The sequence below is a fragment of the Ammospiza nelsoni genome, chromosome 5 (genome assembly GCF_027579445.1).
Source record: "Ammospiza nelsoni isolate bAmmNel1 chromosome 5, bAmmNel1.pri, whole genome shotgun sequence".
Lineage (NCBI taxonomy): Eukaryota > Metazoa > Chordata > Aves > Passeriformes > Passerellidae > Ammospiza > Ammospiza nelsoni.
Genome location: NC_080637.1, coordinates 3,674,391 through 3,690,052, shown reverse-complemented (window position 1 = coordinate 3,690,052; position 15,662 = coordinate 3,674,391). Strand labels below are relative to the sequence as shown.

General features: G+C 50.4%; 1 protein-coding gene across 1 annotated transcript; it reads right to left on the bottom strand.

Moving 5' to 3' along the window:
- Positions 1–4,908: 4,908 nt before the first annotated feature.
- LOC132073611 (endonuclease domain-containing 1 protein-like) lies at positions 4,909–10,791 on the bottom strand. Its single transcript, XM_059472743.1, has 3 exons — positions 10,655–10,791; positions 8,285–8,603; positions 4,909–6,736 (listed from the first exon to the last, which is right to left on the bottom strand). The coding sequence occupies exons 2-3, from the start codon at positions 8,567–8,569 to the stop codon at positions 6,194–6,196; spliced, it is 828 nt and encodes a 275-aa protein (XP_059328726.1). The 5' UTR covers positions 8,570–8,603; positions 10,655–10,791; the 3' UTR covers positions 4,909–6,193.
- Positions 10,792–15,662: the final 4,871 nt, after the last annotated feature.

Here is a 15,662-nt window from a genome sequence, read left to right as displayed (position 1 = left end):
GAACCCATTGAACTCTTTCATGCAGAGCCCCCACCTCCAAAGGATCATCAAAGTTTGGGATATGAAAGTTGGGAGTCTTGTTCCTGGATCAATGGAGGTATCTTGTAAGAGCTGTTGGCACCCTGGCACACTTGGTTCATGCCATTCACAGGAGAATAACTGCTGCCTGATGCTGACACTTGTGTGGGTATTATGGCATCCTCTGATTGCTTTTGCACACCCAATGTCCTGCACAAGGATGCTCTGGGCACTGTGACTTTACTGGTGGGTGTAGAAATTTCAGTGGGGAAGCAGGTCGTGGTTTATAGAAGAAGTGGCCTTGCAATCCAGCACTGCAGCAAATCCCTTTTATTGTAAGCTCTTGCAAACTCCATGATGGGGCACACATTCATCTGTGACAACCATTGAATACATTTCGCCAAATCAGTTTCCCATCAATCTGCAGAAAAGCTTCAGAAGCAGAGCAGAGCATGAAGGTGTCCAAGGAGTGCAGCACAGGAATTCAGCTGTGGCTGCTCCAAGCTCTCTATGGATCTGATGCCAAAGCCTGCCTGTCTGATACAACAGCTGCTGCTCTCAAGGTGCAGTTTCAAAAGCAAGCAAACAAAAGCATGTGCTAGGATCACAGAATCACTGAACTGTTGTGTTTTGGAGGGAATTCTAAAGATCTTCTAGGCCAGCCTCCAGGCTGCAGCAGGATCAGCTAGAGCAGATTGTCCACAATGTTCTCTGCAGCATCTTCAGGTGTGAGGCACAGCACTTGGGCAGCAGCATTCCAGAACACCTCCTGACCTGACCCCCAGGGGTTCTTGGCTGATATTCCTGTGCCAAAGTGCTGCTGCCCATCAGAAACGAACATTTTGCCCGGGTACAGGAAGTGAGGACCTCATTGCAGGGAGTGTAAACAGAAAGCCACCCGGATATACAGCAGATAAGCTGTTCCTCAGAAATCAGAGCTGTAGTTTTACAATATAACCTCATAAAAGTTGCCAAACAGGGAAGTTTGTTTCTTGGATGGACTAAAGGATCTTTGCTTAACTGCTCTCTCAAGCAAAGTTTAGAATATATCACTGTCTTGATTCTCCTCTTTCCTTCTCTTTTGGCACAGCACATGACAACATGTACTGTCCACAGAATGTGAACCATTGGTGTTACTGGAAATGGACTTAGCCAGCTGACTGAACCAACCCTGAGCAGAGAAGTGGCCTGAGGTCATGATGTCTCCTCACAATTCCCAGCAAAAATCGTTTTTCCAAAGTGACAAAAATCCCTGTGCCACACTGGAGCCCAGAGCTCTCCCCAAAGATGGACAGACACAGAGCAAACTGCAAAATTACCCTGCCATGGCAGTGCAGCTGCATCTTCCCAGGGAACCCAGGTCCTTCCCACCCCACCGTGGGCATGGAGCAGCTCTGGGCTCAGCAAAGGGCTCCATCCCTATTGCCCATTCACAGCAGGCTCAGCAGAAAGCAGAGGCACTCCCAGCTGAAAGGTGCCTGGCAGCATGCTTGTGGAGCTGGGACAGCTCTGCGCTCAGCTCCAAGCTGGCTCCCTGGCAGAAGCACAGAATTATTTCTGTTGGAAAAGGCCTCTGGCGTCGTGGAGTCCAACTTTGGAACAATCACATCCTGGTCAAGTGGACCATGGCACTGAGTGCCACATCCAGGCTCCAGGAACTGGGATTCCACCACATCTTCAGGCAGTCCATTCCAATGTTGAATCACCCTTTATGTGAAGAAATTCCTCCTGATGCACCACAAGAATCTCCGCTGGTGCAGGTCGAGGCCTTGCCCTCTCACTGTCTCGCTGGTTGTCCAGCAGAAAATGCAGATCCCCAGCTGGCTACAGCCCCTTTTCAGGGAGCTGGGGAGAGAAATGATCTCTCAGAGCCCCCATGTCTGGGCTAAAGAACCCCAGCTGCCTCAGCTGCTCCTCACAGGCCTTTCCCTGCAGGGCCTTCAGCAGCTCCATGGCCTTGCTCTGCACGGCCTGCAGAGGTGGCCTCGGCCCGTGGATCCAGCCTGTGCAGATCCCTCTGCAGAGCCTTCCTGCCTTCCAGCAGCTGAGTCTCCCTCCAAACTTGGCACCATCTGTGATCTTGCTGAGAGTTCCCTGCATCCCCTCATCCAGATCATCAGGAAAGATCTTCAACAGGACCAGGCCCCACACTGGTCCCTGGGGACAGCGCTTGTGGCCGGACACCAGCTGGATGTGGCACTGTCACCAAGGCTCTCTGGGCCTGGACATGCAGGCAGCTCCTGAGGCAGCCAGGAGAGCACCTCTCCAAGGCCTGGGCTGACAGCTTTTCCAGGTGAATGCTGTGGGAGACTGTGCCAGAGGCTTTGGTGAAGTCCAGGTGGACACTTCCACAGCCACCCCCCTCATCCGCTGGGCCAGTCATCTGGTCATCCAAGGAGATCCGGTTCCCTAGGCAGGACCTGCCTTTCCTAAAGCCCTGCTGGCTGGGACTGATGCCTTGATTCTCCTGGATGTGCCCTGTCAACACTCAGGACAATCTGCTTCAAAACTCTTCTGGGATGCAAGGTCAGGTGGACACACCTCTAGTTCCCCAGATTCTCCTTCCAGCCCTTCTTGTGGATGGGTGTCACAATGGCCAAACTCCAGGCATCTGGCACCTCCCCAGTGACCCAGCACTGATTAGAACTGATGGGGTTGGTGTGTTGGTTTTGCACAGACTGGATTTTGTGGCAGAAGGGCCACCAAGGTGGCTTCTGTGAGAAGCTGCAGGAAGCTTCCACCTTGTCTGGCAGATTCAGTCCCTGATGGCTCTGAAGATGGAGATGCTGGTGACCACAGCTGGGCGAGTTAGAGATGTTTGTAAAACCTCTGCAATAACATATTTATGTGGAAAATCAAAGCAAAGTGGCGTGTGCAGTTTGAATTGCAGCCTTAGATTAGGAGGAGTTGAGAACATGTGAGGGAAACAACATGGAGACAACAAGGTCAGTGGAGAGGGGAAGGGATGAGGTGCTCAAGGCACCAGAGCAGAGATTCCTCTGTAGGCCATGGTGTGATTGTGGTGAAGCAGCAGTTCCTCTGCATGCCCTGGAGATCAATGGGGAATGCAGAGATTCACCCACAGCCCATGGGGATCCATGGGGAATACAGAGATCCACCCAGAGCCCGAGGGGATCCATGGGGAATGCAGAGATCCACCCACAGCCCATTTCAGAGCTGCCCACGCTGGAGTATGTGGTTGCTGGGATCCACTGGGAGACCTGGTGAAGAGAGCGGTCCCCTGCTCCCCTGCTGCAGCAGCCTGTCCTGGGAGGATTTCACCCAATGGAAGGATGACCCACTCCAGGGCAGTTTGGGGAGGTCTGTGTGCCTGTGGGAGGGACTCCTGTTGCAGCAGTTTTGGTTGGACTGCTGCTAGTGAGAGTGGAGCCACACTGCAGAAGTTCAAGGAGAACTGTCTCCCATGGGAGGGACCCCACGGTGCAGAAGGGGAGGGACTCCTCTCCCTGAGCATTGGAAGAGAACCTTGGGTGATGAACTGACCAAGCCCCCCTCACCCTGTCTGCCTGTGCTGTTGGTGGGAAGAAGGGAAGGGCTGAGGAAAGAAAAGGTGTTTTTAAAGGGCTATTTTACTTCTCATTATTGTCCTCTGATTGTGTCTGTAATAAACTCACTTTCTATCTCTGAGCTGAACAAGTTCTGCTCTTGGGAATGTTTAGACTGAGTTTTTAACTCATGATTTTTTTATTCTCTCCTCTTTTCAGCTGTTGCAGGGGAGGCTGAGTGAGCAGCTTTTGTGGGTGCCTGGTGTTTGGCCAGTGTCAAACCACGACAGTTGTTCAAGCAGCCAATGGCTCAAGAGCCTGGAAGGGGGGGGCAGTGAGACATGGCATGAGGAATGGTGAGGATGAGTGTGGTCCCAAGCCCCAGCCAGTGTGCAGAGGTGTGTGAGCAAGTCAGAGGGAGCCTCAGCCTGAGGTACAGCAGAGGTGTCTGCAGAGGGGCCTCAGCCTGAAATCACTCTGATGCTTTCATCCCAGCAGGGGCTTTGTCAGCATTTGATCCCAGCAGAAAAAATCCATCCAGGCAGAGGAGCTGGGAGGGCAGGAGCTGTCCAGCAAAGGCAGTGAGAGTGATGTGCTCACTTTGCTCTCCTAAAAGCAACATCTTCTCCTACGGGTGTGTGCAGCCCCACTGACACAAGGCAGGGCTCTTGCTGCTGTGGCCATGGCAGCTGGAGGCAAGAGGAGCAGAGCTCCATGGTGCTGCCAGGCCGTGCCCCGTGTCTGCCCTGGCACCTGGTGCCTGTGCTCAGGTGTGCAGAGCCCCCAGAGCTGCCCCTGGGGAATGGGCCTGGCCTCTGGCTGCTGGCCCAGCTGGGGGTGCCTGTTGCCCAGGATGCTGCTACACATCAGCCAGCCCCAGTGGGGCTCTCCACAGCTCAGGGCAGCTGCAGGGGCCCAGGGTGCAGCTCTGTATGCAGCTGAGGCAGGCCTGGAGCTCTGCTGGCTGCGGTCACAGCTGGGACACCAGCACACCTGGAGACACCTGCATGGGGCTGCCTCACTCTGCACCTCCACCAGAACCTGTGTTTTAGAGCAGCCCCAAACAGGTTGGTTCTGCCTGAGCAGTGAGACCCAGCAGGACAATGAACAACAGCTCCTGAGCTGGGATGTCCAGCCCCAAGCTGGCAGCTCTGAAAGTGACACAGCTTGCATGAGCTGTTGGCACCCTGGCACACTTGGTTCATGCCATTCACAGGAGAATAACTGGTGCCTGATGCTGACACTTGTGTGGGTGCTCTGATTGCATTTGCACAACCAATTCCCTGCAAGGATTCTCTGGGCACTGTGACTTTACTGGTGGGTGTAGAAATTTCAGTGAGAAGCAACTTGAGGTTTATAGAAACATGACCCTGCAATCCAGCACTGCAGCAAATCCCTTTTATTGTAAGCTCTTGCAAACTCCATGATGGGGCACACATTGATCTTTGACAAGCATTGAATACATTTCCCCAAATCAGTTTGCCATCAATCTGCAGAAAAGCTTCAGAAGCAGAGCAGAGCATGAAGGTGTCCAAGGAGTGCAGCACAGGAATTCAGCTTTGGCTGCTCCAAGCTCTCTATGGATCTGATGCCAAAGCCTGCCTGTCTGATACAACAGCTGCTGCTCTCAAGGTGCATTTTCAAAAGCAAGCAAACAAAAGCATGTGCCAGGATCACAGAATCACTGAATTGTTGTGTTTTGGAGGGACTTCTCTGGACCTTCTAGTCCACACTCCAGGCTGCAGCAGGATCAGCGAGAGCAGGTTGTCCAGAATCATGTATTGTTGGGCTTTGGGGATCTCCAGACATGGAGATCTCCAGACAGGATCTCTGGGCACCCTGAGGCGCCCTGGTGCCACAGCCTGGCCAAGGTGGTGAGGGACAAGTCAGCTGCACACTCTTGGGGACAGCTGAGGAGGACAGGACTCGTTCCTCAGGGCTCTCTCCTGCCATGGGCAGCAAAGCAAAGCAGCTGGAGGCTCTGCCCACATCTTTGTGCCTTTGAGCAGAGCAGGAGGTGCCCTGAGGGACAGAGCTGGAAACACACCAGAGAAGGAAGCAGCACAGACTCTGACCAGAACATTTGTCCCCCTCTACTCTGCTCAGACCCCACCTGCAGTGCTGCCTCCAGCTCTGGGCCCACAGCACAAGAAGGATCCAAAGCTGTTGGAGTGGAGTCCAGTGGAGGCCATGAAGGTGCTCCAAGGGCTGGGGTGTGTCTGCTCTGGAGTGAGAGAGAGAGAGCTTGGGATGTTCAGCCTGGATAGACTGCTGAGAGTGCAGTACCTCAAGGGTCTCCAAGAGGGCTGGAGAGGGTCTTTGGACAAGGGTATGGAGTGAGAGGACAAGAGGGACTGGTTTCACACTGATGGAGGGCAGGGTTAGATGGGATATTATATAGCAGTAAATTACAGTGAGCAGGCTGTGGTATGAGTAAAAGTTACCCAGAGCTGTTTGACTGCCACATCCCTGGAAGGGCTCAAGGCCAGGCTGGGGAGGGCTTGGAACAAGCTGGTGTAGTGGAAGGTGTCCCTGCCCATGGCAGGCAGTTGTGAATGAGATGATCTTTAAGGCTTTAAGGTCCCATCCAAACCAATCCATTCTGTGATTCTGTGATTCTGTGACATGTGGGAAAAGCTACCTAACCCTTTCCATTGAGGAAGTGAGGCCTATTTCTGGGAACAGGCGTTTTTGAACAGGGTAACCTTTCCCTTGTAGTGATCGGTCAACCTCTTCTCCAGCTCCTCAAGGCTGACAACGTCCACCTTGTTCTTGTCATTCTCAGCTATGGCCCCCCAAGCCTTTGGGGGCTCTTCATCCGCCAGGCAGCAGGCAGCTGACCAGATGTGGCTGGGTCTGTTCACCCTGTTATCAGATATGTAGGTGTTCCCATGCACAGCACCCGTGATCACGTAGGTGGTTTTACATCCCTTGGTCATACTGCGCATTGTTCTATACTCGTAGATGTTCCACTGGCCTATGTTGAGATTCTTGTCCTGAGGCACTGCATTGGTGAGAGTGAAGGTAGCCATCATGCTCTCTTTACTGAACTGATGGCCACTGGGGCACAAATGGCCACGGTCCAAATCCTTCAGTTCTTTGTAGTCGTCAGGAATAGCTTGGCTCTCTTTGATTTGGTCTAAGGTGAATATGTGTTCCTCTATGAGGACCCAATCGTATTTCATGTCTGGAAGACTATTTCTATCTATGAGCTGGACAGGGAAAGAGAAAGAGGTGTTAGCATAGGGAATGGGAGTAATGGAGAAGATTACCATGGAGCAGAAGTCTCTGATGGTCAAGATGTCATTTTTTGTCATCAAAGTGTTGAAAAACATATGAATCTGAGACAAATCATACACATGCCCCTCCTGCATGAATGCAAGAGCTTTTAAGAGAAAGCAGCTCAGAATCTGACTGCTCTCAGTTTGACTTGTGACCTTTGTGATCCAGCCTGCTGCCTCTGCTGGGAGCATGGATGGATGCATGAGACAAGGAGCATTTCCCACTCCCAGGATTGAAAGCTGACTTTGGTGAGACACCTTCCCTGCCAAATCTGTTTCCATTTCCTCCTGCCTCCACAGCCCAAATCTGCCCTGGGCTCTCCCTGGATCCCCTCACACCACACTGTGATTATGTGATTTTTTGTGTGGTTGCTACAGGTGTACTCCAGTCCTGGAACACCAGGACTATAACCCCATACACAGGGAGATGTGTCAGGAAATCAGTCCTGGAGCTGAGGTTTCCCTGGAACTGCTGCACTTGATTCCAGCATGAACAGTTTTGCTCAGTAAGCAAAAAGATCTCAAAGTGAATGGAATCTGTTACAGCAGTGTTGAGAATATGTCTCAGAGCTGATCTGGGCCAGGGAGAATTTTCTGCAGCATTACTGAAAAGTAGTTACAAATGATCAGTCTCTGAGAGGAGCCTGTAACTCCAAAAGAGTCCTGGGGAAACGAAATACTCCAAAAATGCCTCTGGAGAAAGTTAAAAAAATATCAAAGGGTTTTTGGGTGTCCAGGGTCCAAGGTCCAGGAGGAAAAGGTTCACCTTGGCCCCAGGGGGTGTAAAAGAAATGGAGGGGGACAGAGGTCCCAAAGGAGGGACTGTGCCTTTTTTGGAGTGGGACAATGCATCCTTAAAAAGACAACCCTCGAAGCCGCTCTTGGTCCGTGTTTCAGTGGTGGGAGCACTGAACATGAAAAGGAAGAGGTCACCATGGCCACCAGAAGGTGCCTTTTCCCGGGGCCATCTCACCCCTTCTGAGTTTCTCCTCACTTCTCTCACACCAATCACAAAGCCTGTTTGACTCTTCACGGGGAGCAGATAAGCTCTGCCAGGGATGCAGAACAGCTCAGGGCAAAGTGGGGATCAGATCCCAGCAGGACTGTGGGTCCCTCAAGTTTTGCCTCTCCTGGATGCCTTTTCCCCATCACTTGGTCAGCCAGCAGAGCAGGGTACAAGGATGGGAAGCATTTGACTTTGTCATGTCATGCCAAGTAATGTGATTTGCTGTTCCTGTCAGGTGAAGGCACAGAGCTGGGCACCTTTGGGATGTGATTCATCTCATGCTCCTGCTCATGTCTCAGGTGCATCAGAGGAACCATGTGGTGCAGAAGTTTGAAGTTCAATGAGGAAATTGCCATCCAGTGCATCCACATGCATGTGTGAACTGGAGTGTTAGGAAATAGAAGTGGTAATTTAAATGCTGCAGCTCATCTCTGAATGGTTGGAGGGTGATTTGCTGTAAGAGAGACACTCACCTGAGGCTCAACCATCCACCTCTTTGGAGGTTTCTTGTCATCTCCAGGCTCATACTTGTAAGCAGAGTACACTGGAATTCTCCTGACTCTGTCGTAGAGGGTGGCATAGTGATACGAGTTGTTGAAGCGCTGACAGATCCGGGCTGGGTTATTTGGGTTCAGGGCACCATCTGGGGGAATCCCATCATAGAAGAACTGAGGACAGCTATCAAAGGAGTTCACCACCTCGCTGTGTCCCAGCCAGAGGCAGCTGGCCAACACCTGAAGCAGCAGCAGCCCCAGCATGGTGGCAGGATTTCAGTGAAGGGCTCTTGCTCCCCTGGAAGGCAAATGAGGAAGGACACTCAGCTTGGAGAGAGCAGGTCATGGCCTGGAGCCATTGGGTGCAGGGGGACAGAGCTGGCAGAGGAGGGCACCATGAGAGACCAGGAAAGGAGTGATTTCTGTCCTCCTGAATATGGAAAAAATCATGAGGGCAATAAGGCTTAAACCTAAAACAGAGTTTAGGTGCCCAGAAGAGTCAGCAGTGGGAGCAGTCAGCCTGTAGGAGGAAGGAGCCAAACCCAGCAGGACTGCAATCAGCTTTCACAGCAAAGGGATCTTGCAACTGAGGCACAGCCCTGGGACAAGGTCACCTTTGCCCACCTCCCTCCTGCTCTCAGCACCTTCCCACAGCACACACCTGCAGCTGGGCATGGACTCTGCTCAGCCTCCTGCCATGCTCAGCTGGGCTTTAATCTCATGGGCCATTGGGCAGGCAAAGAACAGCAATGCTGCACTGCCTACAGCTCTCTGGCCCCATCCAGGCTCACACAGACACTCAGCTCTTCCAGTCAGACCCAATACTGAACCCCAAATCATCCACCTGGGCTCCTGCCTCTCAGCTGACATGGGGCCATGCGTGTCCTGCTGCTCACCTTGCATTTCCACGTTATCCAACCCCAGACTCTGAACTTGCAGGCACATGGAGGGAGCAAATGAAGGGGCCAAGCAGATGGCAGCAGCAAGCATGAGGGATAACACCACTATCTTATCAGCACAGTGGCTGCTGCAATGCAAGCCCTGAGGGGCAGCTCTTGCCCTGGTTGCTTGGGATTCCTGCTGATGCCCATCTTCAGCTTTGCTGATTATTTCCCTGGACAGGCAAAGGCACCATTGCAGGGATTTCTTGGACAGCAACCTGTCCTGTTTTGTCTTTCTCAGTGCTGATGGGATTTTCAGCAGTCAGTAAGGTCATTCCTTTTTGAGAAAACTGCTGAAAAGCTCCCTGGGATGGTGACAACCACACGAGGGGATTTTTCTCCCTTCAGAGGCAGCACAGGTTTGGGAGAGCAGGGATGCTTCCATCTGCATTGCCAGACACTCATTGGACAGATTTAATATCATCAGCATTTGGGATAAGGCAGCAGGGACAGGCAGTTCAAAGTGTTCCTGGCACACAAAGCTGCCACAGCCTCTCAAGCACAAAGCCCACCTTGGGCTGGCCAGGGGCTGAGCTCAGCACAGCTGAAGGCTTGACATGTCACCTTGCATATTTGCCCTTGTCTACTTCTTTTCCCTGCCCACCATCTCTCCCTTTCCACTGGATTCAGGATGCTGAGCTGCACACAGCCCTGCTCTGACCCAAGGTATCTGGTCCTTTTTCTCTTTTCCAGCCCTGGATCCGGAATGTGGTGACCAATGAGCTGGAAACTGAGAACTGCAACTACCAGTCGGGACTTTTTACAGTGCTCTGCAGAGCACGGCTGTATCTGCCCCAAATCAAGCAGAGAAGGGTCTGAAAAGTCCTTCTGCATGACCCACCCCATGTGAGTGAAAGAGATCTAAATAAGGTAATATCTGATATAACAGATTCATAGAAAACAGCCTATTGTGAGAAGGAGTGGTACAGGATTTTGCTTGCAGCCCCAAAGTGGCAAAGGAGTCTCAAATGCCTCTGCTGCAGTCTCACACTCTCTGGGTTTATATGCTCTCCAGGAAGTGACAGGTGTTGGATTTTCCAAGAAGATTTTTGTGTAAATTTCCCTGGGAATTTAGACCACACCTGTGTTTGTCCCAAGGTTTTTCACAAGGTCATGGGTGGAGTTTTAATACTCAATATACTCCCCCTTCCTTCTTATTCTGCAGTTTGATATTAATTTTTAGGTGAGCTGGCTTGAGTTTCTTTCCCAAATCATTCCTTCTGTCTGTACCCTCCTGACTGACGGAAAACAACAAAGTCCTGCAAAATTCAGTGCATGCATAAGCTCTGATTCCTCCTTGGAGCTCAGCAGCTCCAGCCTAGCCTTTGTCCATGTAGATATTTTTTTCAGAAAGTCAGGAGAGATTTTTAATATTGGAATCAATGATGAGGAGGGAGGAAGAGCTTACCTTGGTGCAGAGTCTCAGAACAGGCAGCTGAACTGTTCCTTCTGTCTTCTCCCAGGAGAAAGGAGTGTTTGAAACCTCAGGAGTGCACCTGCAATATATACCCTTTCAAAAATTTCCCCATTGTTATAAACAAGGAATTCTACAGAATAGAGAAGTTTTCTATTTTTATTCAGGGGTATGTTCACACCCACCCTGAAATGTGCTGACTGTTGTTTGTTATAGTTTCCCCAGAATTTCTCTCAAATTTGCTTACTTGTAGCATGGTATGTCAGGATCAGTCAACTATACACCCAGTCATAAAGTTGCCCTTTTTTGTAAACAGTTAATTCCACAGAAAAGAGAAGTTTTCTATTTTTATTTCGGGAATTTGTTCACACCCACTCTGAAAGGTGTTGACATTGTTTTAGTTTCCTCAGAATTTCTCCCAAATTTACTGACTTGCAGCATGGCATGTCAGGGTCAGCTAACAGGGTCTGGTGGGTTCCTTGATCCTTTCATCAATCCCACCAGCTGCAGCTGCTGCTGCTCCAGCACCTACACGTGTTTCTGCTCCCAACAGAACAGCTCTGCTGACACTGGATGGACTGGCCTGACTCTGATACACTCAGATATTCACAGTCTGTCCTTCTGCAGCCTCCCTGAACATCATTGCCATGACCAGGCTACAAATATTCTCTTGCCTCATTGCCAGGGCTGTGTGACAGCTCCATCCCAGCAGCCTGGGAAGGAGAAGGCTCTGGGGATACCTCAGAGCATCTGCCAGTACTTGAGGAGTCTACAGGAGAGCTGGAGACAGACTCTGCACAAGGGCTTGGAGCTGACAGGTGTGCTGGGTTCAGAGTTAATTTTCTTGACAGTGGCAGGTGTGGGGCTTTGTTTTGGAGTTGTGCTGAACACAGAGTTGATAACGCAGAGAAGTTTCTGTTATTGCTGGGCAGAGCTTTCACAGGCCAAGGCCTTTTGTGCTTTTTGTATTGCCAGGCTGGCAAGGAGGCTGGGGGTACCTGGGAGGCTGGGAGGAGACACAGCCAGGACAGGTGAGCCCAACTGACCAGAGGATATTCCAGAGCATGTGACATCATGCTGAGGATATAAAGTAAGGGGAAGGAGGAGGAAAGAGGGGGAGATTGGAGTGGTGGGTTTTGTTTTCTGAGGTAGCCATAAGGTGGAACAGTACCCAGCCCTCCTGGAGGTGGCTGAACACCTTTCTATCCATGGGAAATGGTGAAGGAATTCCTTGATGTGCCTTGCTTGTTTGCACAGCTTTTGCTTTCCCTGTTAAACTGTCTCTATCTTCATCCAGGAGTTTTCCAGCTTTCCCCCTTCCAGTTCTCTCCCTGATCATGGTGGTCAGGGAGGGAGGGAGCGGCTGTGTGGGACGTGGCTGCTGGCTGGGGCTAAACCACAGCATTGGGACAGAATTCACAGAATTCACAGAATGACTTCGTTGGGAGAGACCCTCAAGATGATCAAGTCCAACCCATGCCCCAACATCTAAACTAAACCATGTCACTGAGTGCCATATCTTGTCTTTTTTTAATCACTTCCAGGGATGGTGACTCCACCCCCACCCTGGGCAGATTATTCCAGAACTTCTTCACTCTTTCAGTGAAAAACTTTTTCCTGGTATCCACTCTGTATTTCCCTTGACACAGCTCGAGACAAGGTGAAACAACTTGAAATGGAAGGAGTGTAGGTTTAGAGTGGATATTAGGAAGGTATTTGTGACTGTGTGGTGGTGATGCCCTAGTGCAGGTATCTCACAGAAGCTGAGACTGCCCCATCCCTGCAAATGTCCATGGCCAGGCTGGCTGTGGCTTGGAGGAACCTGGGATAGTGGAAGGTGTCCCTGCCTATGGGCGGGCATGGAAGTAGGCTGGTCATTAAGTTCCATTCCAACCCAAAGTATTCTGTCATTCAATGACCATTCATTCACTCAAATCTAAAATAGACAAATTGTCTTCTGTTTCCAAAAGTCCAGGAATAATAGAACGATGAGTTGGTTGCTAGTGTCCAGAAGAAGTGTGTTAGACCAAAGTTGGTTTAAGCATGCTGGTTGAGTCCTGTGGTTTCTTTTGTCTCTGTCAACATGGGACTGATGTCTTAAACAAAGTGGGGTTTAGCCAGAATGAGGGAGAAGGCCAAAAAGAAGCAGATCTGGTGGAGGTGGGGCAACTTCCTCCTTTCTGATGGGGCCCAACTGACAGAACAAAGCAGGGCCCAACAGTGGTCACATCATTAGAAGGGGCCATAAACCATCAAAGATGTCCACCAAAATGTCCCCCAACTCCACAGTGCTGCATGACCCAGTGTACAACCACTCCCAGGGGAAACGTGGGGCAATCCCTTATAATCCTGAATTCACAGAACCCATTGGACTCTTTGTTGCACAGGACCCTACCCCCAAAGGATCAAGAGTAAGGACATCAAAGCTGCTGTCTCATTGCAGGAACCATGGAGGTATCTTGTACGACCTGTTGGCACCTCGACCCACATTTTCATCCTCACTTGTTAGAGAAGTATGTGGAGTGTGATGCTGACACTTGGGCGAGTGTTATGGCATCCTCTGTTCATGTCTGGACACTGAACCTCCTGCAAGGAGGGACATTGTTACTTTACTGCTGGTGGAAATTTCAGTGGGAAGCAACTTGTGGTTTATCGATGAGGTGAACCTGCAATCCAGCACTGCAGCAAGTAAACTTTATTGTGAATGCCTGTGTTGGGATTTAGCTAGGTGAAGGTCACAGCCCTTACACTGCTGTGCTGGTAGCTGCACAGGCGTTGATAAGAGACCAGTTTTTTGGCTACTGCAAAGCAGCACTGTCCCTCTGACATTCCTTCCCCCATCAAAGGGGATGGGAGTGGGCAAGTTCCTGGCGGGGACACAACTAGGCCAGCTGACCTAAATTAGCCAAAGAGATATTTCATAGCATTTGACTTCAGCTGAGATATATAAGCTAAGGGAGAGAGAATGAAGGAGGGGTGTGTGTGAGTTTTCAGTGCTGGCCTTCTAGAGGAATTGTGCCCTGCTTCCCAGGAAGTGTCTGAACATCATTGTTGATATGAAGTAGTGACTGGATTTTGCTCTCTTTAGCTCTTGCACACCAGGCACACACCTTCCTGGAGAGTGTGTGTGGGTGTGCGTGCGTGTGTGTGTGTGTGTGGGTGTGTGTGGGTGTGGAGATTCCTCCTTGGAGTGGAGATGCCTCTCAAGGTCACTTCTCAAGGCTGAGCCAATGAGATTTGATCATGGTCATTAGTATGGGTGATCTCTATTTAATTGTTTTTGCTGGTTTTAATATAACTGCTTTAATGTACTTGCTTCAATACTGCTTCATAGAGCACAATATTATACTAGTAGTTATAGTTTCCATACTGTGAACTAAATAATTCTGTTTAACATGTTTCTGCCTTATCATTATAATCCTACATCATATATAATTACAAAAATATGCACGGTTTGCAATCCTAAAACCTTTGGGACAAGTTGTATAAAGTTTCAATTATGTCTATATAATCCTTTAGATGGAAACAATTGACAAAATATGGAGCTCAGATTGGATCCAGCTGAACCCAGACAGCTCCCTGAGAAGTTTACCAAGCCAGGGAGTCCTTTCTGCAGCTCATGACTCAACAGTAAAGTTTCTCTATTAACCTTTGCCTGAAGCTCCCATTCTGCCCACAAAACCATTTTCAAGGAAAAGGGACTCCCCACAAGATCCCTAACTGTTCATGGTCAAAAGGAACAACAAAAATCAGAAGACATGTAAAATTCCACAAGGTTTTATTAGTAAATTACACACTTGGTGTGGAAATTGTTATGTTAGTCCCTAAACTACTCTATAAGCAAGTTGGCAGTGGGTATCATTTTATATAAATTTTCCTGACCAGAAAACAGGTTTCTCACTTCTTAATGGAAGATAGATATCATGTGACGTCTGCTCTCTCAGACCATCCTGGAAATGAATCAGGGGTCTTTGGGAGCCTTGGGTTGTCTTGTTTCCTTCTACAGTCCATTTGTCCCCCTGTATTCTGTTCTGGTGAGACCTCACCTGCAGGGCTGCCTCCAGCTCTGGGATCCACAACAGAAGAAGGTGGCAAACCTGATGGAGTCCAGAGGAGGCCACAAAGATGCTCCAAGAGCTGGAGCACATCTGCTCTGGAGAGACGGTGAGAGAGCTGAAGGTGAGGGAGCCTGGAGAAAGGACTCTTAGGAGAATTTGGATGCCTTCCAAATGGTTTTAAATGAGGAAGGGACTTTGGACAAGGGTCTGGAGTGATGGGATGAGAGGGAACAGCTTTAAACTAAAAGCAGATGGGGTTAGATTAGATGTTAAGAAGAAATTCTTTACTGTGAGAGTGGTGAGGCCCTGGCATAGGTGGTCCAGAGGAGTTGTGGCAGCTTCATCCCTGGAAGCGTTCAAAGCCAGGCTGGACAGTGCCATGGGCTGCTCCATCCCTGGAAGTGTTCAAAGCCAGGCTGGACAGTGCCATGGGCTGCTCCATCCCTGGAAGCGTTCAAAGCCAGGCTGGACAGTGCCATGGGCTGCTCCATCCCTGGAAGTGTTCAAAGCCAGGCTGGACAGTGCCACGGGCTGCTCCATCCCTGGAAGCGTTCAAAGCCAGGCTGGACAGTGCCATGGGCTGCTCCATCCCTGGAAGCGTTCAAAACCAGGCTGGACAGTGCCATGGGCTGCTCCATCCCTGGAAGTGTTCAAAGCCAGGCTGGACAGTGTCACGGGCTGACCGCTTGGAAATTACCATGGCTAGCCCAAGCTCCTGGCCCGTGCCAAGAGTGGCTGCTCCCTGTCTGCCCCTTGGGCTGCTCTGGGGGGCAGTAAAGCAGGGCTGCCTCACCCTCAGAGGCAGCAAAGCTGCTCTGTGCAGCTGCTGCTAGAATCCTGAGTCAGGGAGTCCAGAGTGAAGGAAAAGAGAGGGATCACTTGTATAGGTTCTCAAAAGGCTTTAATCTGACAGGATCCAGGAACAAGTGACAGTTCAAACAGGG

Excerpts from the sequence above, each read along its gene's own strand:
- LOC132073611 (XM_059472743.1), bottom strand. The coding sequence starts at position 8,569 with ATGCTGGGGCTGCTGCTGCTTCAGGTGTTGGCCAGCTGCCTCTGGCTG. Across the intron at positions 6,737-8,284 it reads GGTGGATGGTTGAGCCTCAG|CTCATAGATAGAAATAGTCT; the intron begins GTGAGTGTCTCT and ends TTCCCTGTCCAG.